The sequence below is a fragment of the Ailuropoda melanoleuca genome, chromosome 15 (assembly GCF_002007445.2).
Source record: "Ailuropoda melanoleuca isolate Jingjing chromosome 15, ASM200744v2, whole genome shotgun sequence".
NCBI classification, from domain to species: Eukaryota; Metazoa; Chordata; class Mammalia; order Carnivora; family Ursidae; genus Ailuropoda; species Ailuropoda melanoleuca.
This window is the reverse complement of record NC_048232.1, coordinates 11,360,998-11,388,094: the sequence shown is the minus strand read 5'-3', so window position 1 is coordinate 11,388,094 and position 27,097 is coordinate 11,360,998. Positions and strand designations below refer to the sequence as shown.

General features: G+C 41.4%; 1 protein-coding gene across 2 annotated transcripts in view; it reads right to left on the bottom strand.

Moving 5' to 3' along the window:
• Positions 1-27,097, bottom strand: part of CAMK1D (calcium/calmodulin dependent protein kinase ID) — a 431,244-nt gene that overhangs the window by 161,027 nt on the left and 243,120 nt on the right. For both annotated transcript variants that reach the window (XM_002928067.4, XM_034643631.1), the window contains exon 3: positions 13,456-13,530. In XM_002928067.4, coding sequence (XP_002928113.1) covers positions 13,456-13,530 — 75 coding nt within the window. The remainder of the gene's footprint in view (positions 1-13,455; positions 13,531-27,097) is intronic.

Here is a 27,097-nt window from a genome sequence, read left to right as displayed (position 1 = left end):
TTGTTGGTGAGAATGCAAACCGGTGTAGCCATTGTGGTAAACAGTACGAGGTTCCTCAAAATGTTAAAAATAGAACTACTTTATGATCCAGCAACCAAACTACTATTTACGCAACGAATACAAAAACACCAATTCAAAGGGATACATGCAGCCTGATGTTTATAGAGCATTGTTTACATTAGCAAGATAGGGAAGCAACCCCAGGGTCCATGGATTGAAGAATGGATAAAGAAGTGGTATACATACACAATGGAATATTACTCAGCCATAAAATGAATGAAATCTTGCCTTTTGTAACAGCATGGATGGAAAAAGAGTCTTATGCTAAGTGAAATAAGTCAGTCAGAGAAAGAAAATTCCATATGGTTTCATTCACATGTGGAATTTAAGAAACAGCTGCCATTCTCCTCCTGAACTCAGGGCCCACTCATGCAGCCCTCCTCTGCTCTGAGAACCCTTCTGCTGCACCCACTCCCCGACTCCCTGGGGGCCCTGATCTTCCTTCAGCACAGGGGCATGGGGGTTCACACCCACCTTGCACCTGCCGCTCCACTGACAGGAGGTGCTTTTCTGACAGTCACAGGCAGGGCTGGCCACATTAGCTTCTGGGCCCAGTGCAGAATAACACTCCTTATTCAAAAACAGGAAAAAAGTGGTTTTCTTTCTTGTACTATCTCTCACTCAACCTGTCATGGTGTTTTTTAATCTGTTATTTAATGTCATGCTCCCATGGTCATGCAGACACTTGCCTGCAGGCTACTTGCAGACCCTGTGGCTCCTGGGAGTCCAGCCCACGCTAGTGTGCTGTGTTCATGCATCTGACCCAACCCCGCCTCACATGTGCCCAGGTCCCCACCGGGTGGCACTATGGGGGTGGGCGGCCTAGAACCTCTCCTGGAAGGTGGCAGAAGGTGGAACCTGAAACCCCTTGGACTTCACTGAGAAACACATGCAAAAATTAAATCATTAAGAATTTTAAGAGGGCAAGTGCAAAGCATTAAACCCCAAGTGTGGGGCCCTCCTGAGTGTGGGGCTCTGCGTGACTACACAGGTCACACACCAATGAAATCAGGCCCGGCCATGTGGTTTACTCCGCATCCCCCAATTCCCCCAGGTCTCTGTTCAGATGTCCAAATGTTATCAGAGAGGTGTCCCCTGACCATTTTGTATAAAATAGCAAACCATTTACCTAACCTTCCACATTCTGTATCTCCCTCACTTTCGTTATTTTTCTCAATAGACTTTGTCACTACCCAGTACTATTTTATTAATTGTTTGCCCATTGTCTATCTCTTCTGCTGCCATGTAGTTCCTCTATAAGGGAATCGAGTCTGTTTTATTCATATCTGTATCCCCACTGGCTAATCATGCCAGACACACGTAAGGGCTCCGTAAGTGCGTGTTGAGTAAATGAATGCATGGTCATCATGATGCATAATGATCGGTGCAGACAAAAAAATGTTGCAGTATTTCGGGAAAGAATGAAAGGGCCCCTGGGATTACAAAGGATGCAGCTCACATTTTGGAAGGAAATTATTAAAACCCACAGTTTCATTCTTTAAGGTTTATGCAGGATGCTCTGGGTCTCAGGGAGGGCCCTGGTGGAGAAGACACCCTCAGGCTGATGGCTGTGCTCGTGGGGGGCGGGGGGGGGTGCTGTCCTCCAGTCTGAAGTGCTGGTACAAAGACAGGCATTGTAAGGAGCCGGGGTAGGACAGTGAGGGCTTTACTCATGCACTGAAAGAAAAGAAAGGATCTAGATGCTTGACAAGGGTGAAAAGAGCATTATCGAGATTGGGGAAACAAGAGAGCCAACCTGAGTTTGGCGTGTACACATCCTATTTGCAGGGCATGAGGAAATTGGTTCAGCTGGAGTAGAAAGCCTGTTTCTTTCAGTAAATCATCAGATAGAACTGCAGTTCAGGAACATCTCAAACCAAAAGGCGTCATCTGATATATTCAAAAACGTATTACCGCATAGGCATGGTTTGTTTGTTTGTTTGAACAAGCCCTGTTTTTCTCTATCTAGGAAATTAGAAGCAATGAAGTTCATGGTGATACCCTTTGGATTTTTAATTTTACAAGCCTCAGCTTGCTGGCTTTAGAGCATTACATGTTTCCTTAAATCAAATAAATATTTGTATAACATATAAGCTAATAAAGGGAGACTTTCTGAAATTGATGCTTTATATTCTATATATGACTCTCCTCTTTATGAACTTCTATGGATTCTCAAATTTGAGTATTAATAACCAGTTGTTACTCATCAAAATTTTTCCAATTTTAGGGGAGGTGGTGGGGAATGGGTGAAACAGGTGAAGGGGATTAAGAGTACACTTATCAGGATGAGCACTGAGTACAATATAGAATATTGAATCACTATATTGTGCACCTGAAACCAATATAACACTGTATGATAACTCTACTGGAATTAAAATAAAAAACTATTAAAAAAAACCCAAAACAACAACAACAAAATGTTCACAATTGTTCTATAATGTATGGGATATTTAAATTGCACGTACTTTAAAGATCTCATTAGAAATGTAATAAAAGTTTTTATTTAAATTCCAGTTAGTTAACATACAGTGTAACATTAGCTTCAGGTGCAAAATCTAGTGATTGATCAGTTACATACAACACCCAGTGTCCGTCAGAAGTGCCTTCCTTAATATCCATCATTCAATTACCCCATTCCCTTACCCACCTCCTTTCTAGCAACCCTCAGTTTGTTACCTATAGTTAAGAATCTCTTATGGTGGGGCACCGGGGTGGCATAGTCAGTTAAGCATCTAATTCTTGGTTTTGGCTCAGGAGGTGATCTCAGGTTCTGAGCTCAAGCCCCCCTGTAAGGCTTAACTATAGGAAACAAACTGAGGGTTGCTGGAGGGGAGGTGGGGGGTTAGTGATGGGGTAAGGGGGTGATGGGCAATAAGGAGGGCGCTTGAAGTAATGAGCACTGGGTGTTGTATGCAACTGATGAATCACTGAATTCTACCTCTGACACTAATAATACAGTAGGTTAATTAAATCTAATTTAAATTAAAAAAAAAAAGAAATGTAATAAAAGATGTTATATTTCATCCAAATTGGACAGAATGGACAAGAGGATGCTTAGAAAGGCACTGTGAAAATCTTTAAGTCAAAAATGATTGTATTAAAAACATTGTTATAAAAAGTAATAACTGGGGGGCACCTGGGTGGCTCAGTTGCTAAGTGTCTGACTCTTGGTTTCAGCCCAGATCATGATCTCAGGGCAGTGAGACTGAGCCCCTCATTGGGCTCCAGGCTCAACATGGAACCTCCTTAAGATTCTCTCTCTCCCTCTCTGCTCTCTTTCTCTAAAAAAAGAAAAAAAAAGAAAAAACTATTACAAGAGACAAAGGAGATTATTATACAATGATAAGAAGGTCAATTCACCAGAAGACACAAGCACCATACATCCCCAGAACATCAGAGTTCCAAAATACATGAAGCAAACATTGACAGAATTGCAGAGAGAAGAAGACAGCTCTATAAAAATAGTAGGAGACCTCTGTACTCTAATCTCCATAGCAGATAGAACAACCAGACAGAACATCAGTTAGGAAATCGAGGATGTGAATAACACCAAAGACCAGTTGGGCCCAACAGACACACACAGAATGCCATCCAACAAGAGCAAAATACACATTTTTCCCAAGTTCACACGGAACATTTTCCACCATATGCTAGGCAAAAAAACAAGGCTTAATAATTTTTAAAAGACTGAAAATCATACAAAGTATCTTTTCCAAGCACAGTGGAAGGGAACTAGGAAATCGATAGCAGAAAGAAAACTGGAAAATTCACAAAAACACAGAAACTAAACAACACTCTCTTAAACAGCCACGGGTCAAGGAAGAAATCATAGGGAAATGAGAAAATATCTTGAGACAAATGAAAATGAAAACACAGCATACCAAAATCTATGGGATGCAGCAAAAGCAGTGCTAAGGGGGAAATTTATAGTCATAAATGCTTACATTAAAAGAGAATAAAGTGCTCAGAAAACATGATTGTATATTAGAAATTTCATAGACTTGAACCTGGTAAATGTGGTTCATGTTGATAATGGACCTTGGTTTTCTTTTTTCTTTACCTTCTTAGCTCTCTAAGGCCTTGATATATATTCAATGGTTTTTCCAGTGGCAGGAGAGGAAAAAATAACAACATATATTAAATTACTAGCCTGGAGGATGACAAAGCAGCAGCAGCAGAGCCCAAAGTGCTGAACTTCCCCCCCAAAACTGGACCCCTTACAGACTGGACCCCACCACGGACTAAACCCTCATAGACTGGACACCCCCCCCAACAGACTGGACCCCTTACAGTTTGGACCCCCATGGACTGAACTCCTCACAAACTGAATCCCCTCACAGACTGGACCCCCTCAGAGACAGGACCCCTCACAGACTGGACCCCCTCAGAGACAGGACCCCTCACAGACCAGACCCCCTCAAAGACTGGACCCTCTCACAGACAGAACCCCTCACAGACTGGACCCCTTCACAGACTAAACTCCTCATGTCCCACCCAGGCTCCTTAACACTTCTCCTTGTATCAGCCCTTCAGCCTGGAACACAGTCCCCACCCCACCTATGCCCAGCACATCCATCTGGCTTGTCCTAATCACCCTCTACCCAAGGGTATTTCCTCTACACAACCCTCCCTGTGACCCAGAGTCCCTGCACAATCCCCAAAGGGTGTGGTTGTGCATCATGATGGCTCCTCCACAAAGAAAACCGCTGGAGAGATCAGCTGTGCCTCCAACTCCTTCCTAACCATCCAATACTAAACAAAAGTCACTAGCCCCCAGGTTCTCAATTAGTGTCTGTTGTGAACAAAGATAGGATTTTGGAAATTTATATGTAAATATATTAAGGTGTCATACGCAGAACCACTTTTGTCTTCATTATTACACTTGGCTATTTAAAAAGACCTTCTTTGGGAGTAATAATTTGTGTCCTAATTACAAGTGTTTCTGCGAACACACTGTATGAATTATGAATATAATATCCACACGCAGCTAACACTGGAAACCCCCCAAACAGGGAATGGTTCAAACAGCTTCATGCAGACACCAGTGGAGTGGATAAGCCATATTTTTCTCTTGGAAGCTGCATTCATTCTTGGACTACTCAGGAATCTAAAATTTTTTAAAGAAAGTGCATTTAATTATCAGTGTTTCAAGTTCAGCAGGTAACATCTACATATCTCAATATTAACATGAAATGAAATTGTAGAAATATTTGTATCTTATGTGGAATATACATAATGCAACATATCTAATATTGGTAAAACATGCTCATCCATTCCTTCATTAATTGACAAAATTATTTAAGAAAGAAACATGATCATTGCTGCATATGTTGAGATTAGTTTAGTGATTTCTTGTGATATTATTTCGTAAACTTTTCCTCCTCACAAACCATGACAAAATACAAGGCACTTTCTAGTTAGCTCGGCTTTTAAAATACTTATTAAATCATAAACAATAATTTTTTCCAAGTAAACCAAACTATTCACATTAGTATTACCCACGAGATTTTTTTCCTAGAAAATATCAGCAGTGTATTGTATTACGCTGGTTAATGCATTCACTGGGTCACTTGCTGGCTTGCGTAAATGATCCAACCTCTCTGCTCAGGTTCTTCTTGTAAAATCAGGATAAAAGTGGCTCCTGGGGTCCCCGGGGGGCTCAGTTGGTTAAATGTCTGCTTTCGTCTCAGGTCATGAACCTGGCCAGAGTCCTGGAATCGAGGCCTGCAATGGGTTCCCTGCTCAGTGAGGAGTCTGCTTTTCCCTCTCCCTCTGCCCCTCCGCCCCGCTTCTGCATGCTTGCTCACTCTCACTCTCTCTTTCTCAAATAAATGAATAAATAATATTTTTAATAGTGACTCCTAATTTTTGTAAGGTTAAATGAGTGGATATGTGTTAACCATTATGCCTTTTATATATAATTATATTAATTGAACAAATACATATTAAATGCCTACCATACCATGCAAGCACTGTTCTAGCAGAGAACAAAGGTGAGAGAAATTTTCTGAGCATGACAAGTGCTATAGAGAAAAATCAAGTTGGGGGAGGGAGTAGCTGTCTCATAACGGAGATCTAGAGACTATCTCAATGAGAAGGTGTTATCTGGCAAGATTTTGAATATTTCCTTCATTCCATGATAGCATTAAGTTCTCTAAGGGAAAGTGTTCTGAGCAGAGAGAATAGCAAGGACAAAGTCCCACAGTGGTGCCGGCTTTGCATCTTTGAGGACCAGCAAGGAGGCCGGTGTGGCTGCAGGTGAATGAGATCACGAGAGAGGAGGAGAAGATGAGGTCAGAGAGGTGACCAGGGGTGCAGGACACAGGAGGTTGCCCTAAAGACTTTGGCCTTTTACCCTGAGATGGGAAGCAAATGGGAGTTTTCAACAGAAGCACAGCAAAGTCTGGCTGATCTGCTAAGAAAGAACAGTGCAGTGAAGAGGGTTGTGGGGAGAAACCGAAGTTTTAGGGATGATGGTGGCTTGAATCAGGGTGATAGCTGTGGAGGTGATGGGAAAGCGGTTAGACTGTTGACAGTCCCAAGCTGGGACCACGGGATTTGCCAATGGGTAGGACTGAGGGACGGAAGAGCAAAAGATGAGTCAAGGATGACTGCGGCTTTTGGCCTAAACAACTTAGAAGAACCGAGTTGCCATTTGCTAAGATGAGCTAGACAGCAGGAGAAGCAGATTTTGTGTAAAATTCGGGAGTTTATTTTGGACCTGGTAAGTGAGTGATGCTTATTACACAGCCAAGTGGAACTCTTGAGCAGAAAGTTGGATGTACATGCATGGTTTCAGGGGATGAGCCCAGGCTGATGATAGAAATTCGGGAGTGACCCATATATAGAAAGTTAAGTCTTATTGAAAATATGATCTCATTCAATAGAGAATAAAAGATTTTTTTAGGAAAAAATAAATCATTCTGCTATATCCTTTGAATTGTACCAGCCTGAAGTATATTTTACATCCCACTCTGGTACAGACATCAAAGGGAGGGAGTTGAGTGGTGTCCTTCATCATCTCCAAATATATGGGCCGATATTCCACAACCAAAGTCAGATAAGGAATAAAGTCTAAACAAACGGACTTCTCATCTGTAACTTATCTCAATGTCATACTGACCCTATACTATCTAAGGAAGAATGGTCTGAAAATTAGCATTCTGGAAAAAAAAAAAGATCATTCTCCAAAAACCCAAATAAAATCGTAAATATAGACCACCATAAACAATCAAGTCTCTTCTGCTGTAGCAGCAAAGGAACAAATACACTATAGTACTCAGAATTGAAATAGCAATTAGCTAAGTAATAAAATTAGGGTGCTGAGCATCCCCTGTTATATGACAGCATCAGTGCCCAAGACGATGTTTCCTAAGAAACCAAAAACCACCCCAGCACAAATGTTGTGAAATAAACCCTCTCACATGTTGTGTTCTAGACACTCCCCAAGTATTTAGAAACAAAATCAATCAAATCAAGTCAGTTAGAAAAAGAAAATATTTCAGAATAAATCTAACAAAGATAAAGAAGGCTTACACACTGAAAACTATATAACATTAAGAGAAATGAAAGATTTAATAAATGAGGGATTGACCATGTTTATGGGTTGAAACACTTGATTTTTTAAAGTTGTCCATTGGTTCCGGACTAATATACAGATTCAATGCAATCCCAAACAAATTCCCACAAGCCTTTCTGCAAAATAAACAAGTGGATAGACAGATAGATAGATAAACTGATTCTGACATTCATATGAAAATGCAGACAATCCTGAATATCCAAAGCAATTTTTAAAAAGATTTATTGATTTATTTCAGAGAGAGAGACACAGAGAAAGAAGCAGACTCTCTGTTGAGTGCCAAGCCTGACAAAGGGCTCGATACCATGACCCTGAGATCATGACCTGAACAGAAATCAAGTCAGATGCTTTACCAACTGAGCCACCCAGGCTCCCCTAGAATACCCTAAGCAAGAAAATAATAATTATTTTAAGCAATAATAACAAAGTTAGAGGACTATGATCCCTGATTTCAAGACTTACAAGAGGGCTACAGTAAATGAGTTGGTATGGTCTTGAGAAAGGCAATAGAATAGAATGAGTCCAGAAATTAAGTCAGCCTTATATGGTCAATTGATTTTTGACAAAGGTACCAAGGCAATTAATTGAGAAAAGAAAAGTCTTTTTAACAAATGGTGTTGAAAACTGGATATCCCAACAGAAAAATTAAAGAATATCATTCTTACTTCACATCATACATTAAAATTAACTTGAAATTGATCTCGTAATAGACCTAAGTGGAAAAATTAGAACTATACAACTTCTAGAAGAAAAGAACATTTGCAACCTTAGGGTAGGCAAAGACTTACAGGACACAAAAAGCACGAACCATTAGAGAAAATAAATAAATTGATGAGTTGAACTTTATCACCATTAAAACTTCCTATTCAAATGGCGCCATGAAGAATTAGGTGTTGGTTTCTTGGATATGACACCAAAGGCATAAGTGACAAAACAAAAAATGAGCTGATCTACATCAATATTAAAAACTTTGGTGCTACAAGCGATACCACTGAGAAAGTAAAAGGACAACCCACAAGACAGGAGAAAATATTTTAATGTATGTCTAATAAGGGACTTACAGTAGGATATATAAAGAAGTCTTACAGCTCAAAAACAAAAGGCAAACAACCCAATTTAAAAATGCATAACGTATTCGAATAGATATTTCTCTAAACGAGATATACAAGTGTCCAATAAGCACATGAAAAGACGATCAACGTCATTAGTCATCAGGGAAAGGTAAATCAAAACTGCAATGAGGTGTCACTTCACACCCACAAGGACGGCTATCAACAGAGAGACAAATAATAAACAAGCCTTAGAGAGGGTGTGGGGACACTGGAATCCTGACACACTGCTCGTGGGATTGTAAAATGGTGCAGTCACTTCAAAACACAGTTCAGAAGTTTCTCAAAATGTTCAAATAGAGTTACCGTTTGACCCAGTCATTCACTCCTAGGTATATACCCAAGGGGAATGAAAACATACAGTCACACAAAAATCGGTACATGGAAATGTCTAGCATCATTATCATTAATAGATGAAAAGTATAAACCACCTAAATGTCCATCAATCAATAAATGGATAAATAAAATGTGATATATCCATATAATGGGATATTATTTGGCCCATAAAAGGAAATGAAATATCGACACATGCTACAACATGGATAAATCCTGAAAACATTGAGCCACGTGAAAGAAGAGTCATCAAAGGCCACACATCATATGATCCAGAATAGGCAAACCCATGGGAACAGAAAGTAAGAGGCTGGGGAGAGAAGAACTGGGAGTCACTGCTCATGGGTATGGATCTCTTTTAGTTGTTCTCCTTTAGAACATAAAGTGTTCTAAAATTAGACTGTGTGATGGTTGTTCAACCCTGTAACTAAAACAAAAACCACTGAGTTGTACACTTTAAATGCATGAATTGTATGGCATGTGGATTATACCTCAAGAAAGCTAGTTTTTTTAAAAAAAAAAGTCTCCATTAAGAAAACAAAAAAAGCAAGGTACAGAATGGGAGAAAAATTCATATTACATATATCTGACAAAAGGCAGAATACATAAAGAACACTTACAGCCCAATAATATGATAATAAACAATCCAATAAAAAGTGACCAAAAGATCTGAAGAGACACCTTACCAGAGAAGATATGCAAATGGTCCATCGGGATATAAAGAGTGATCACCACCATTTATCAGCAGGGAAATGCAAATTAAAACAACTGTGAGATATGACTATACACCCATTAAAATGTCTAAAATTGAAAACACAAAGTATGAAGGGTTGATAGGAATGTACAGTAACAAGAACTTATATACACTGTTGACAAAAATGTAAAATGGTAAAACCACTTTGGAAAACTGACAGTTTCTTAAAAAGTTCAAGTTAACCCCTACTCTGTGGCCCACTCATTCTGTTCCTAGCTCATCACCCAAACAGAGACCCACACCAAGGCTGTCCATGAATGTTCATAGCGGCTTTGTTCTAACAGCCCCCAGACTGGAAATAATCCAAATGTCCAGCAACAGCAAATGGATAAACTGTGGACTAGTTGTAACGATGGAATACTACTCGGCAATGAAAAAGAAAAAAACCCTGACCATGCTACTGCAAGAATGAATGTCAGTAAGCATGATGAGTGAAATGAGCGGTGCACAAAATGTACCGCTATATAATCCCATTTACGTAATATTTTAGAAAATGCAAAATCATCTTTAATGAGTCTAAATGGTTGCCTCCACGGTCAGGGATAAGGAAGGGAACATGTCAAAGGGCCAAAGGGATCTTTGGGGTGATGGAAATTTCCTGGTTTGGGTTATGGTGGTGGTTTGGCCAGTATGATTCGCTCTCACATCCATCACTGAATTGTTCACTTTAAATGGTGCATTTAATTGGATGTAAATTATACCTCAACAAAGTTGATTTTTAAAAAAAGGAATGAGAACCAATGGAAGAAGAATTTGTACACAAGTTAACAGCTGGCAATTAGCAAATCCTATGTTTGTGTAAATAGCACCTCTAAACTTCTCAACGGTGCTCATAAACCGTGTTCTCCTTAAGCACTTCAAGCGTTCCTTGCCCCTAGATCTGGATTCTGTCACTAACTTGCCCGACAAGCCTCATATTGTACCCCCAAAACCGCTTAATTCTAACCCAACTCCTCTGGGCTATTACAAATTCTGAACGAATGTGATCCATATTGAGAAGGTTTTAGGATAATTGCAAAAAAGAGGATAAATCCCTGATAGAAAAGCTCAGTGAAGGGGTAAGGACAGCTGTGCTCCAAGAAGACTTCCAAACTGTGTCCCCAGGTTCGTTCCATTCCAGTCCCTTTTACGCTCTCATGCTGACCTATCTTTACATAAATTGCCACTGGTAAGTATACAATCAAGTTGCTTAGAAAGTTGGAATTTAAATCTACTCGCACTTCATCTTGTGAAACGAAAGACCATCTGCAGAGATACTAATGAAATGAGACAGATGTCCATAAGGAAACATTCTGTATTGAGGACTGGCTATTTATGGCACTCTTTATTTTTAATACATTTTTATTTTTTATACATTCTTTTCATTCAGGACTCCCTATAACTTTCTGATGTAAATATTATGATGACGATGATGTCAATATTATTATTTCTTTCCATTAAGGAAACGGATACTCAGAGAGGCCCAGTTATTTGCCCAAATTCACCCACCTAGTAAGAGGCAGAGCTGAGACTTACACAAAGGGGATGCCTTCAACTGATTTAGTGACAGATCCATAAACAGAGAACTTAGAGCAAGGGAATACATACAGCACTGGATTCAAGTACTAATTCTTTTTTTTTTTTTCCATCACTAATGAAAAAGCACACATTTAAATATACTGCGACATTTTGTGGGGTTTTTTTCTTGTCATTAAAATGTCAGATTTTTCCCACTGGGAAGTCAATATTTGGTGAGAAAGTGGTTCACCTGCTTCTTTAAGAGGAGCCTTTATTGTTAAAAAGAAAACCACAGGCCCAAAATGGCACCACTAGGTTAAGGCCCCAAGTCAATAAACCAAGACTTAATACATAACCTAATGGCAGTTTCAATCCCCCAGGAATGTAATTTTTAATCAGTCAATATAGAATTTCCTCGTCAATACTAGGAAATTTACTGATCTTTATAGACCCCTTCTATTCCCTTTAGGAAGGCAACCTTGCCTAAACAATGCATTCCTCGCTAATAAATCCCTTTTGCCCCCCACCTTTTTCAATGCTCTCTCTTTCCCTTTAAAAACTTTTCTTTTGTTTAGCTCAGTGGAGCTCTCTACTTGCTAGATGGGATGTTTGCCCAACTCATGAATTATTTAATAAAGCCAACTAGATCTTCATATTTACTCGGTTGAATTTTGTTTTTTAACACTGTATAAAACAAAGTCACATGAGCTTCTAGGGAGTATCCCAAATTTGGAGAGAGCTATTGCTCTCAAGGAAGAATCCAGAAGGTGACAAATTATAAAACAAACTGTATAGCAAGGAACTAGGAAAGACGGCATTTAGGTAATCAGGAATTAATGAGGAACCAGGAGTCAAAACCGCTTAAATCACCAGTCTCATGGCTGACACTAACACCCAAAGCTATAAAGCTGGTCACTGATGTGGGAAACAAAGGCAAAAGAAAAAAAAATTACATTTCCTTACTACTTACAGGCCATTGACAAGTCCTTAGAATAGGAATAGTGACATTCCTCTAGGAACTCAGCTAGCTGCCTGGATGTTAATACTTTGCTTACGCCAAGAGACAATTTAGCCCAACCCCCCCCCCCCGGCCCTGACCCCCCTCAATCCTGGAAGTTTACTTCAACATATAAAAATTCCTTTGGAAACTTCCTTTGTCTCTACCGCTCCCACCTCCCCATGTTGGCAATCATTCTCCAAGCATATGGCCCACTGATAGACATCTGAAAAGTCTCATGACTGAGTTTTTACTAAACAGTCATAAATGACCTTTTCCTAACAATAGCCACCCCATCAGGATCCTGGAAACCTTGTTTCCAAAATACCTTGGAGGTTTGTGCTGTTCCTAACCCCCTCCCAACTTGAAAGTATATAATGAGTCACCCCACCCTTCACAACCCCAGTTAAGCTCTTTCTGCCCAGGGGTCCTATCCGGTGCTTTAATAAAACCACCTTTTTGCCCTGAAGACATTTCAAGAATTCTTTCTTGGCCATTGACTCTGAACCCCAACATTTTCCTACCAGTTATCACCTAGGATAGTCACTTGACAAAGAAAAATTGCCCACATGCTTCCAGTCTGGACATTTTTAAAAATGTTCGTACAAAAATGTCCTATAATGTCCTATAAAAATGCTCATGCAAAAAAAAAAAAAAAACCCCAAAAAAACAAAACCTACTAGTGGGGAGAGGAGGCTAATTTAACAGTTTGCATGTTACATTTACATGTGTCTTACATGTTCAGGTCAAGGTCCAACCTGAATATTCAGCTTTCTTATTTCTTCCCTCTCCTGGTAACCTCCAGCATTACTGGGATGCAAAAATCATCTGCTGGGGGTGACAATGTCACAGTCTGACCCAACTAGATTTGTCTTACACCTGGCACGAGATCCAGTTCAGTCCCAAGTGCGTTTATCTGGCGGCAGAGTAGATGGAAGGACAGAGCCCACGGCTACCATCTGCTGCCCTCCCCCAGCATCCCTCGAAATGAAGACAAAGTGGGAGTTTCTCCTAGAGACGGGAGCAGAGTGTACCTCGCAGTGGGCCCACGGAAGTGTTTCCAGGAAGCAACATTTGGACCTCCCCTCGTCCCCTTCCACACTCCTCAAGCAGATGAGGTACTTACAGCTGCATGACCAAGTACAAGTGATTTGGGCTTTCGTAAATGTCCTCCAGGGCGACAATGTTTTCATGCTTAATCCTGAAACAGAAAGAAGCACACACAAACAGAAGAGTGAGTATAGCGAGGCACAGAAACTTTTAAAAACAGACGTCATTAAAGCAGCAAGTTCTAAGACAGAATCCAAACTCCTTAAGGTGACCTTTGAGACTCCGCACAAGCTTGTCCCCAAACTTCCTTCCAGATCTAAGTCTCAACATTGCTCTCCTGCTCTCTGCTCCTCTTCCTGCAGTGCTGTACCTCCCAACACGGCACCCGCAGATTGTTGTCCCTGCATTCACTCAGCTGAAACCCAACCATGGGCCAACCCTGTAAAAAACCTCTTACACCTTTCAGGACCCAACTCAACTGCTGAGCCCCCGTGGGCAATGTAATTGCTCCCTCCCTCTGGAGTCCCGCAGTGGCCCTCCCAGTGAACCGTTCACTGTATGCTCACCAAGCCCAGACCCCTCTCAGGCTGGGTGAGCCAGGGAATAGCTTCACTGTCACGTCCATGACTCCAGTGCAGGCAGAGGAAAACCAGACTGACCCCTCAGGGGGTTCTAGTCACCACCACCACCAAAGGTCAACCCAACACCCCAAGCCAACTAGATTGCTTCTAATCAAAACGTGGTTCCCAGAAACAGCACGGGCATCTCCTGGGAGCTTGTTAGAAATGCAAATTCTCAGGCCCCCACCCTGGTCAAACAGATCCTGAAGCCCTGAGGACAGAGCCCAGGAACTGGTTCCGTAAGATTCTCAGATGATCTGTATGCACAAAGCAGAAAATCCGTTGGTGGTCAGCCCCATGCTTTTCAAGCCTCAGTGTGGAGGAGAATCACCGGGGATTCTGGCTGCCCTGCCCATTTTGATCCAGTGGGGCTGGGGCAGGCCTGAGCATCTGCATTTCTAACATGTTCCCACGAGATGCTGACACTTCTGGTCTGAGTCGAGTAGCAAAGTCCTGACTACAGAACCAAGAGAGAAGGAAACATTCCAACGCCAGCCCCTGGAACTACCCGTTAAGAGTAGCTTTTGCTCAGAATAGAAGGCTTGCTGTTTATTTTAAAGCATTTGAGAGAAGAATCACTTCATTACTCTATGAGCTAATGAACTCTTACCACAAGCCTTTCACTGAAGGGACTACTGAACCATATAAAAGCAAGCATTTCATATGCAGACCTCCCCCAACCCCCGAAAGCAGGGACTGTGTCTTACTTATTTTGTTTCCCCTCATACTTAGCATCTATCTGCTTAATAAATATCGGCTGAATGAATGAACGATATTTAAAGGCTCTCCCTCCTCAACAGCAAGAATCATTATTTACTTGCAGAAAAATGGAGGCAATTTTCCTAAGTGTGAGCTGTCTTTCCCTCAAATAGTTTATAAGGTGGAACAAACCAGAATGTTATCGTCCCTCCGAGCAGATGAGAGAAGAGAACAAAACCCGTAACTGAGGGCGGCAATGTTTTACTCTGATTTCTACAGCTCTGATTAGTCAACGCGGGTGTTCGCAGGAGCAGAGATGACAGATTACACAAAATTCACATTTCATGTAACTCTGGCGCAGAGAGCTACTGCCTAATATTTACTTGCGAGCAGTGGTTACTTTGCTACCTGAGCGAAATAATATCCAAGTTGTGTCAATAATTTATATAATAATATTATATACATAATATAATAAAAGTATATCTTAGGAACCAAGTGAACTATGCTACCAAGGAAACCATGACAAATTAAGTTAGGACTGCTGAGATCCTAGATGTTTATGGAATGATCATTATTGGATATCCTGAGAGAATTATGACCACAAAAAGTATACAGCCTATGGACGTTCCCCGTTTTTCAATTTTTAAAAATTTGCAAAAAGAATCCTTCCCAGGGGCACAAACATTTTCTTTCAGTGAGGTTAATTTGGGGGTTCACAAAAAGCTTAGACTTATGGGGGGATATGAAATAGTGAGGTTTACCTGAAGGGCTACCAGATAAAATGCAGGGCACCCGGTTATGTTTCATACTAGAGAAACAACAAATACTTTTTTTCAGTGTAAGTATGTCTCAAATACTGCATTGTTGTTTGGCTGACACTCAAAAGTGACTGGGCACCCTGCATTTTCACGTGCTAAATCTGACCACCCTGGTTACATGAATCACAATCAATAAGCCTCTAAACTGAGCTTAGAGATTCGTACCTGCTGTCCCACCTCCCCTCAGAGGTTGAGCCAAGAAGGCTGTTTGGAGTATAGCCATTAATACAGATTCAACTATATACAAAGAATCAACTCTGTGCAAAGCACCTGCCCAGCCAAATAGGAGACTCTGATAAATTAAGAACATAATCCCTTCTTTGGTGCAAGGGATAGAGAAATTAAAGTCTACTTAACCTGCCATTCTCACATGGGTCCTGGCCCTGGCTCCTGACTCTCCCTCTCAACTGATAAACCAAGCAGTCAAGCAACTGTCATTTACTGAGTTTCTGCTATGCTTCTGGAAGAATATGAGAAAAATATAAAATAAGATTTTGCCCTCAAAAGACTTATCACCTAGATGGAGAGACCCACGAAGCAGTTAGGAAAAAATTAAATGCTAAGCTCTGTAGCATTGCTGTCAAGTTCAGAAGAAGCAAGACCCAGGATGAGCCAGAAGTACAGCGAAGGCCTCAAAACGTGACGGGCATCGTGCGGATGGGTGATGTTTGAATAAGCATACTGCAGAAATGTCAAAGAAAGCCTCCCCTGGCCTCTGAAATGTCTCTTAAGAAAAGTGGCTTCACTAACTTGTGGATGTTAGAACGTGATAGAAGAAAACTTTCTGGCCCCCAACAACTGTTCTTAGGTACATTGTTCCACCCTCAGACTCTTTTAAGACACACAAAAACCGAGCTTAAAGTTTTAGCTTCGGGTATCTAGGTTGGCTTCACAAGCATCAGAGGCACGTCCACCCACACACGTCTGGGCGCTCACCACGTACCAGGCACTGTGTCAGCAGTCCCAAGAGCGCAAGGTCAGCCCTCGTGGGCCTCACACAGGTGGGCTTCCAGCTACAGTAAGGACACCTCCCATCCAGCCTTTCTTATATTTACCAGGAGTCAGTCTCCTTGTAATGAGTGGTGACTCCTGGGAGAGACAGAGAACAAGCTGACACCCTCTCCTCGTACTTCTGCAAGAACTGGAAGGATATAACTTTGCTTAGGGTTCTCTCCCTCTGGCTGCCCAGTCCTCCTCCACCATGATTTATATTCCTCTCATCCTGCTGTTGGCACTCTCCAGAACTGAGAGCAGTGATCCCAGTGTAAATTATAGCACCAAGAATAGGGTATTAAATAAGAGAGGTGAACTATTAACCACCGTGAGTGGATGCTATACTTTTGCAAGTAAAGCCTAATATTAGGCTCGTTGTTTTTGTTTTTTGTTAAGCAGTTGCTCAACTGTTGTCATCTAAACAGTACAAGCTCCATGGAGATGAGAATTTTCAACTATTTTCTTCACTATCATCTCCCTAAGAGAAAAGTGCATAGAAGGTAGTACTTTCAATACATATTTGTTGAACAAATGAATATTAAGTATCGGGTCAATTAAATGACCACATCAGTTTTACGTGAACTTCTACTAAACAAGATCTCCTTTCTTATTCAGTCCTGAGCTTTTGAGCTTCAAGTCTTCAGCTTTAGTTTCATCAAATTCAATCTTTTGGGGTTCCATGCGGTGCTTCATAAGATCAAGACTATTCTGAATTTGTATTCTCCTATTATATATATCTAATATTTATTATATCTGTTATATTACTGCCCCTCTCAGCTTTGGGCCATCTACATAATTTTGTTGGTACACATCTGTCCTGTATGTCTCTTTTTTTTTGAGAGAGAGAGAGCGAGAGAGTGCGCATGTGTGAGCCTGGAGGGGCAGAGGGAAAGGGAGAGAGAGAATCTTAAGCAGGCTCCATGTCTAGCGCAGAGCTCGATGCAGGGCTCCATCTCACAACCCTGAGATCATGACTCGAGTTGAAATCAAGAGTTGGAGACTTAACCGACTGAGCCACCCAGGTGCCCCTCAATCCATATGTCTTGATCCAAATTCCTAAAGTCTCAAATGGGAAGGTTATATGTCAGAGCTGGCCTCTGGTATTACACCAGAGACCCCCATCAAGATAACCATGACAGGAATCAGCTGGCTTCCACCGCTATCAAGCTGTACACCCAGCAGGACTATCATCGAGACCATATTTTACCATCTTATCCATAAGGAGACAATTAGATTTCTTGCTGAAATGGCATTCCTCAGTTTTACACACCACAAAATACTGTTTAAAAGGGAAACGAAACGTTTGGGAAGATTTGTTCTTAGTAAACCCACGGTGGCTCCTAGCAACCACTACAGTCTTTACTAAATGATCACAAACCATCTGCTTAATTTACTGTTCCAGAATTGTGCTGTGCATTGAAGTCAAACTTCCCAATCTATACATCTCCTAGCCTACCTGTTTTATGTTTGGAAAATCTGCCAACATTTCTTATATTCTTTTCTCACACATTTCAACTGTGACTCTTTTGTAATAAATGCAATTTTCTCAGTCTCCTGGGATGAGACACCTAAATCTAGGGACGAACTAATATTATCACTTTCTTTAGGCCCTACTTACATAGCTGTTTTATATGTAGCATTTACTGAGTGTTAACTACAGACATACCTTGGAGATACTGCTGGTTTGGTTCTAGACTGCCACAATAAAGTGAGAATCACAACAAAGAGAGTCAAATGAATTTTTTCGGCTTCCCAGTACATATAAAAGTTTACATTATATTGCAGTCCAGTAAGTGTGCAATAGCATTATGTCTTAAAAAAAAATCAATGTATAGACACTAGTTTAAAAAAATACTTTATTGTTAGGGCGCCAGTTTGGCTTAGTCAATAGAGCACGCAACTCCTGATCTTGGGATCGTGAGTTCAAGCCCCATGTTGGGCCTAGAGTTTACTTAAAAGAATACATGAATGCTTAAAAAAAAAAAAAAAAAAAAAAAAAAAANAATCATCGTCTGAACTTTCAGCAAGTCATAAACTTTTTGCTGGTTGAGGGTCTCACCTTGATGTTAATGGTTCTGACTGATCAAGGTGGTGGCTGCTGAAGGCTGGGTTGGCTGTGGCAATTTCTTAAAAATAAAACAACGATGAAGTTTGTTGTGATTGACTCTTCCTTTCACGAACGCTTTCTCTGTAGCATGTGATGCTGTTTGATAGAATTTTAGCTACAGTAGAACTTCTTTCAAAAGTGGAGTCAATCCTCTCAAACCCTATTGTTGGTTTACCAACTGGGTTCATATAATATTCTAAATCCTTTGTTGTCATTTCAACAGTCCTCATGGTATCTTCACTAGGAGTAGATTCCATCTCAAGGAACTATGTTCTTTGCTCATCCATAAGAAGCAATAATTCCTCATCCATGAACATTTTATCATAAAATTGATGTAATTCAGTCACATTTTCAGGCGTCACTTCAATTCCTGGTTTTCTTGCTATTTCCACCATATCTGCAGTGACTTGCTCCACTGATGTCTTGAACCCCTCAAAATTATTCAAGAGAGTTAAAATCATTTCTTCCAAACTCCAGTGCATGTTGATACCCTGACCTCTTCCAATAATCGGAAATGTTCTTCATGTTATTTAGAATGGTGAATCCTTTCCAGGTTTTCAATTTACTTTGCCCAAATCCATCAGAGGAATCACTATTTATGGCAGCTATAGCCTTACAAAATGTTTTTCTTAAATAATAAGACTTGAAAGTCAAAATGACTCCTGATCCCTGGGCTGCAGAATGAATGTTATATTAACAGGCATGAAAACACCATTCATCTCACCGCGTATCTCTGTCAGAGCTCTTGAGTCACCAGGTGCATTGTTAATGAGTAGTCATATTTTGAAAGGAATTCTTTGGCCAGGTCACAAAAGCAGGATTAAAATATTCAATACACCACGTTGTAAACAAATGTGCTATCATTCAGGCTTTGTTGTTCCACTGAAAGAACACAGAGTAGATTTAGGATACTTCTTAAAGGCCCTAGATTTTTGATATGGTAAAGGAGCACTGGCTTCATGCTAAAGTCACCAGCTGCACTGGCCCCTAACAAGGCCCCTTTGAATTTTGAAGCCAGGCACTGACTTGTCCTCTCTAGCTATGACAGTCCTAGATGGTATCTTCTTCCAATAGAAGGCTGTTTCATCTACACTGAAAATCTGCTGTTTAGTGTAGATGCCTTCATAACGATCTCAGTGGGATCTTCTGGAGAACTTGCTACAGCTTCTCCATCTGCATTTGCTGCTTCACCTAGTGCTTTGATGTTATGGAGATGGCTTCCTTCCTTAAGTATGATTACACAATCTCTACTAGGTTCAAACTTTTCTTCTGCAGCTTCCTCACCTCTCTCAGCCTTCACAGAACTAAAGAGAGTCAGGACCTTGGTCTGGATGAGGCTTTGGCTTAAGGGAATGTTGTGGCTGGTTTCTTTTTCTATCCAAACCACTAAAACTTTCTCCACAGCAGCAATAAGGCTCTTTTGCTTTCTTAGCATTTGTGTGTTCACTGGAGTAGCACCTTTAATTTCCTTCAAGAACTTTTACTTTGCATTTGCAACTTGCCTAATTGTTTGGCCCAAGAGACCTACCTTTCAGACTATCTCGGCTTCCGGCATAACTTCCTGAGTTTAATCATTTCTAGCTTTTGATTTACAGTGAGAGAGATGTGATTCTTCCTTTCACTTGAACACTTAGAGGCCATTCTATGATTATTAATTGACCTAACTTCAATACTGCTGTGTCTCATGGGATAGGAAGGCCGGAGGAGAAGGAGAGAGGTGGGGGAAGGGCAAGTCAAGAATGGAGCAGTCAGAACACACACAACAGTTATGGATGAAGTTTGCCGTCTTGTATGGCATGATTTGTGGTGCCCCAAAACAATTACAATAGTAACATCAAAGATCACTGATCACAGATCACCATAACATATAAAATGAAAAAGATTGAAATATTGCAGGAATTACCAAAATGTGACACAGCCATGAAGCGAGCAAACGCTGTTCAAAAAATGGTACCAATAGACTTTCTCCACACATGGTTGCCACAAGCCTTCAATTTTGTTAATAAAAAACGAACAAACAGAAAACACAATAAATGTAAAGTGCAATAAAATAAGGTGTGCCCTGGGGCACCTGGGTGGCTTAGTCCATTGAGCATCTCACTCCTGATCCCAGAGTCGTGAGTTCAAGCCCCATGTTGGGCTCCATGAAAAATGAGGTATGCCTATATGTGTCAAGGCCATACTAAGTATTTTTCATTATGTTGTTTAATACACCAATCTTATGAAGCAGCTATCTGTGAGATGATAGAAAATATATATTGGTCTCTGTCCCTGGTTGCTGGCACAGAGCTCCTGAAATCTTTGTAATTTCCTAAGTGATAAGAACACTAGGAGCATATCTTGTCCTAATATTTGGTCTTTGACCCCATCCCTGACACAGGGTTTCTAAAACTTGTAAACTTCTGGGTGATAGGAGTGTCTTTTGTTCTAATGAAACTATCTGAGTAGGTTCCTGGATAGCTCCTTGGTGAGAGCTGGCCACTGGATAAACCAAGTCATGACTGGAATTTTCAGCCCTGTCCTCCTTTCTCTGGAGAGGGGACAAGGGTTGAAAACAGAGTTAATGATCCATTATACCTCCATGATGAAACTTCCATGATAGCTCAAAAGTACAGGGTTCAGAGAGCTTCCAGGTGGGCAACCATGTCTATACCAGGAGGGTGACACACCCTAAATCCACGGAGACAGAAGGTTCTATGGTTGGTACACTCCCAGACCTCACCCTGTGTATCTCTTCATCTGGCTGTTCAACTGTTTCCCTGAGTTCTGTGAGCCACTCTAGCAAATTAATAGAACCCAAAGAGGGGGTCACTGGAACCTCCACTCTCGAGCCAAAGCACAAAGGGCAACCTGGGCTTGAACTGACATCTGAAGTGTGTGTTTGTGTACTGCGGGCAGTCCTGTGGGACTGAGCCCTTAACCTATGGGATCCAACTCTACCTCTGGGAAGATAGGGTTAGAACTGAGTTAAATTGTAGGACACCCAGATGGTGTCCAAGAATTGCTTGATGCGGGGGCGGGGTGGGGGGAACCCATACACATTTAGTGGTCAGAAGTGAACTACTACAGTGTTCTGTGTAAGTAAAAAAGGCAGATGCATAGGGAAGAACACACAATAGGGAAGAGCTGGGGTTTTCCCTACACAGGAGAGAGTAAAATGGAAAAACTTAGTTCAGTCTATCATTCCCCTCATTTGTAAAAGAGGAAAACTAAGACTCCAAGACATGAAGTATGTATTCCAAGGTCACACAACTGGGAATTGGAATTGTTGAGAGTCTAACTCCCGAGCCCATGTTAAAGCACTTATACTATAACTTTCTGTTAACTAAGTTATAATGAGAATATGGAGGAGCACATATAAATTCAGTTATTTGTATGAAATCATGACACCTAAAGTCAGGGTGTTAAATTTCATAATTAACGATACAATATCCACATCTGGGAGTGCAGAGATTTGAACTATTCTGAAATCTAGTGGAAGTTCTCAAGACACTTGGTTATAAATATCCTGACAGATGAAATCCCAGTGGGTCAAAGTAAACCAGAGGAAGAGATATTCAGAAGCAGAAGGAATAGTTAGGAGTCCAGAAATTATAGTTAGAAAGGGCCTAGGGGCGTCTGGATGGCTCAGTCTTTGAGTGACTGACTCTTGGTTTTGATTCAGGTCATGATCTCATGGGTCGTGGAATGGAGCCCCTGTCGGGCTCTGCACTCAGTGGGGAATCTGCTTAAAGATTCTCTCCCTCTGGTCCTCCCCAGCTCACGTGCTCGTGTTCTCCCTCTCTCTCTCAAATAAATAAATAAACATTGAAAGAAAGAAAGAGAAAAAGAAAACAAAAAGGAACTTCTATCAGCTCAGATCTGCCAGTGTCATCAAAAGGAAGAATAAAATGGACCAAGAGAAAAGGCAGGGATGTCAGCTACAAGCAAATGGCAAACCAAGATGCCATTAACCTTGCATAGCTTATATAGCTAAATCCTGTAGTTCAGCATTCAGTCTTTCTAAAATATGGCCAAAAGGACCTTCATACCCAAGAAATGTTCATCCCCAAACAACAAACCTTTCTAAAGTGCTCATATTTCAAAGGAACAATGTCACTTTTAAAAACAACTTTAGGTGATAAAAATAACCTCACTTAATTTTAATCACTTAGCATCTACCAGGACCAAAGTAAACATTAGCTGATAACATCTATGTACAGAAGGTAGATGTTTTATATGGCAATCTATGCTGAAGTCTCCATAATCCCCAATAAAAGACAACTGAGCTGGATAGAGGGAAGTGGGCCCAGGCTATGGGGGGCGGGGCGGGAGAGAGAGAAGCTGAATGGGAACACAGCATATATGGGCATTGATGCAGATGCCTGCGTGCATGGTAACTGACAGCCAAGCAAGAAATCCCCAGAAAGAGCCAGGAAAACATTTTAAAGTTAATTCATGCAACAAATCGTACCAAATGCACAAGTAGGCCCCGTTCCAAATCCCCCAAGCTGGAGGGAACGTCAGGACCCAGAGAACAGGCCCTCTATTGAACACACATGGCTCTTTGAAACAGCCACACCGTTTCTCCCTCCAGTTAATTCTCCACAGTTCAAGAATCCCCAAATTTTGAACTCCATGTAAAATGAGGAACGTTAGAAAAACACAGAAGAGGAGAAAAAGGGAAGTTCAGCATATTTTGCTTTCATGGCTCCTTGATCGGGAGGAGGGGAGACTGTGGCAGCAATTATGAGTATTATGAGAATTAACAGAAGAAGGGAAAGGCACAAAACACCTTTCCTTTGTGTGGTCTTTGGAAACGGTCACTTAAAAACTTAGATGAAAGGGGCCACTGGAGGATAAGAGATGGACAGGAGACAAGATGATCATCCATGACGATAGAGGGGAGGGTGGGAGGCCCAGATCTCTTTGTAGCGGCTCAAGACGGAAGTTACATCACTGAGCTGTGACTGACTTCCAGTCCTCCTCCCTCAACACTTCCGCGTTAATTGTCCAGACAGAAAAAGGCGCTTCTGTGGATAAATGCAAGCCCCTTTTCAGACAAAGATCGTAAAGAACTAGGTCCTTCACTAGCCACCACGATGTTTTTCTAAACGGTCTGGAAATTTTAGTTGTTATTCACAAAAAAGATGCTACGGTTCTCCGGCATGGCAAATTGCCTCAAAAACATCGGAAGAATATTCTGATGTCTTGGCAAACACTCTTGTTTGTCTCAGTAAACACTGGGCTTTTTGGAAATAAAGCAAACCATTTCCCCCTTTCTTGGGTCAGATTATCTCCACCCCTCCTCCAGTTATAAGCAGTACAGGAAATAATGCTGAGAAAATGAGGATACTGTCAGTCACAAGGGAAAGTGGCAGAGCTGAAATATTTGCCAGATGGTATTAAAAAATAATACCTTTCCTTTTTATAATTTAACAGGCACATTCACAGATGTTACTTCATTTCACTCTCACAACAACTCCATGAAGTAGGCATTAGTATTCCTATTTTGTAGATGATCACTCCTAGTTTATAACCACTTAATTGTTCTCCCTCTTTCCCTTGCTCTTGCTCTCACCATTCTCCATGCTGTCTCCTGAGCCATCATTCCACAAAACAGAGTGATTAAACTTCTTACCTTGAAATCCTTCCATAGCTCCTCATAGTCCAGAATAAAGCCCACATGACTTGACACAACTTACAAGGTCCCTGTTGCTTGGTCCTTACCTGCCCCTCCCATCTTCCACCATTGCCCCACACCAAAACTTTACTGGCCCCCCCGCCACTCTCAAACACCTGTGCACACCTTCTTCTCTGGCTCCATAGGTGTGCTCATCCCTCTCACATCTTCTCACCAAACTACGCACCCTCTGAGACTCGTTCTGTATCATCCACAGAGAACCCTTTATGATTCCTCACCTCTTGCAGGATGGATCCTCTCTCTTCTGGACCAGCCCAGTTCTTTTATCACTTTGTTGTTATACTGCACTGTATCCATCTGTTTGCATGTACATGTGTGTACATATTTGTATGGTTTTATATGCAGAGAAAAAAGTCTAGAAGGATACATATCAAACCGGTTACTAACGCCTCACAAAGTATGCTAGAGTGGGAGAGGATTTTCACCTTGCAGTTTTTCTGAACTGGGATTCTTCACCTGAGCCAAAAAACGGAGAAAAACGATTCGAGTGACTATTTTCTCAGTTCTCCCAAGGAAGGTACCATTCTAATTGCATAGGAGAGAAAGTTAACTCAGTATACACAACGAATGCCTTAGAGCATTAGGGCTCGATTCTCTCACTGAATTCAAGTAGGGAAAGGGTTGCCAGATTGCTGTACTGCCAGATTTTTACAACAAGGTGCTTTTTAAAAAGTTCTTGATCAAAATCATTAACAACTGGTTCGCCAAAATATATCCATAATGCTGGACACAAAGAAATAGATATTAATTAGTCTAACTGCTCAAGAAATCAGGAGATTGGGTTGGGTCTCAGTTCTGACACATCTAACTGCAGGATTTTGGACAGGTCATTAAATACTTTCTGACTTGATTTCCTCACCTGTTAAATGAATATTAAAATATGTGGTCTCACTATCTATAGAAACACACACATGTGTAGAGGTAAAATATGCTATGTATACACATGTACATATCATACTACATATAGAGATCTTGTCTATTAAGAATATAGGTCAGGGCACCTGAATGGCTCAGTCGGCTGAAGAGCAGACTCTTGGTTTTGGCTCAGGTCAAGATCTTGGGGGCTGTGATAGAGCCCAGCGTCGGGCTCCACATTCAGTGTGGAGTCTACCTGGGATTCTCTACCTGTTCCTTCCCCCACTCATGTGCTTTCTCTCTCTCTAAAATAAAATAAATAAATAAAATCTTAGGAAGGAAGGAAGGAAGGAAAGAAGGAAGGAAGGAAGGAAGTTAGGGAGGAGGGAGGGAGGGAGGAAAGAAGGAAGAGAGAAAAGAAAAGATATAAGCCGCTTTGGGAAAGACCAGAATTCAAAATCCAAAGCTTCAAATCATCTCCGTTTGCCACCAGCAGATGGAGCTGTAATCAATGGGAGACTAAGGAGCGAAGACTGGTAAGTAAATCAACTATATCTTAAGAATGCAAGGCAGTTTTGTTGTTGTTGAGGAGTAAGTACCACATGTGATAAGACTTCCATTGTGAAATAAGTTTTGCTTTGAATTCTTGAAAGCAAACAAACAACAATTAAAACCCTTGTGCGCAGCTGATGATGTTTTCAAAAAAAAGTATCTCAGGCGTACTTAGCACTCTGTAGGATGCATGGGGTGGGGGGCCTGGCCAGCATTCCCTGACAGCCCTAGGGAAGCGGGGGGGGGGGGGNGGGGGGTCTGTAATGGTACCCTGGGAGGGGCACCAACTCGGCTGGCTCTCTCTCTAGGGGACGGTATACTGGTCATGTCACTTTCCAGCGTCTCAGTTTTCTCATCTAGAAATTAACTTGTCAAACAGGATCCTCTCTGAGGTCCTCTCTAGTAATCAATGAACTTAAAATTGTAATGAGGCAGAGTGTACTGAAGTATATGGGGCCCCCAAACCAATATTCAGACTTCTCTAGGATAGTGCTTTCTGCATGGAAGATTGGATGACAACACACGCCTTGACAGGCTCTTCGGCATTGCTAAGTTTGTCAGTTAGATATGGAATAGAATTTCTTAAGATAGGAAGCCACTTGGGGCGCCTGGGTGGCTCAGTCGGTGAAGCGTCTGCCTTCGGCTCAGGTCATGAATCAGGGTCCTGGGATCAAGCCCCACATCGGGTTCCCTGCTCAGCAAGGAGCCTGCTTCTCCCTCTGCTACTCCCCCCTGCTTGTGCTCTCTCCCTCTCTCTCAAATAAATAAAATATTTTTTTAAAAAAAGAAAGAAAGCAAGCCACTTACATGGAAAAGACCTCCTTTCCTTGCTCCCACAGCCAGCCTCTACAATGCCATGGACCAACAGAGAAATGGTCAACTAATTTGCTCATGTCTAGATAGCTCCAGAAGACCCAGCTGAGGCCCGGTGGCCTTTAGTCCAAAAGAGAAATCAGTAGGTCCAATTCAGTGTGCAAAGCCCTGTGCTTGGAGCATACCAGCATTCCATGAATGTTCTGAAGAACAAATAAATGAATGAACAGCTAAACCTAGCCTTCCTAAAGTCTTACACACCAAAGACACTCAAAAGCCGGATACCTGAATGAAAAAAAAAAAAAGTTAAAAGGATCGACTTTATGCTTCTTTCCTATTCCTATTACCACCCAGGAGAAGTTACGTTGGATGTCAAAATCGGCTGTATGTTCTAATTACCTGAGGAGTTTGAAAACATACTGACCCCCAGGGCCACCCCTGGAGACTAGGATCTCATTGGCCTGGGATGTGGATCAGGATTTTGTACCCTCCCAAGCAATTCGGATACAAAGTTTGAGAACCGGTGGCAAATCACTGAGTTAACAAACAAAAACCTTGGCTTGCTGCCCATGAGATAC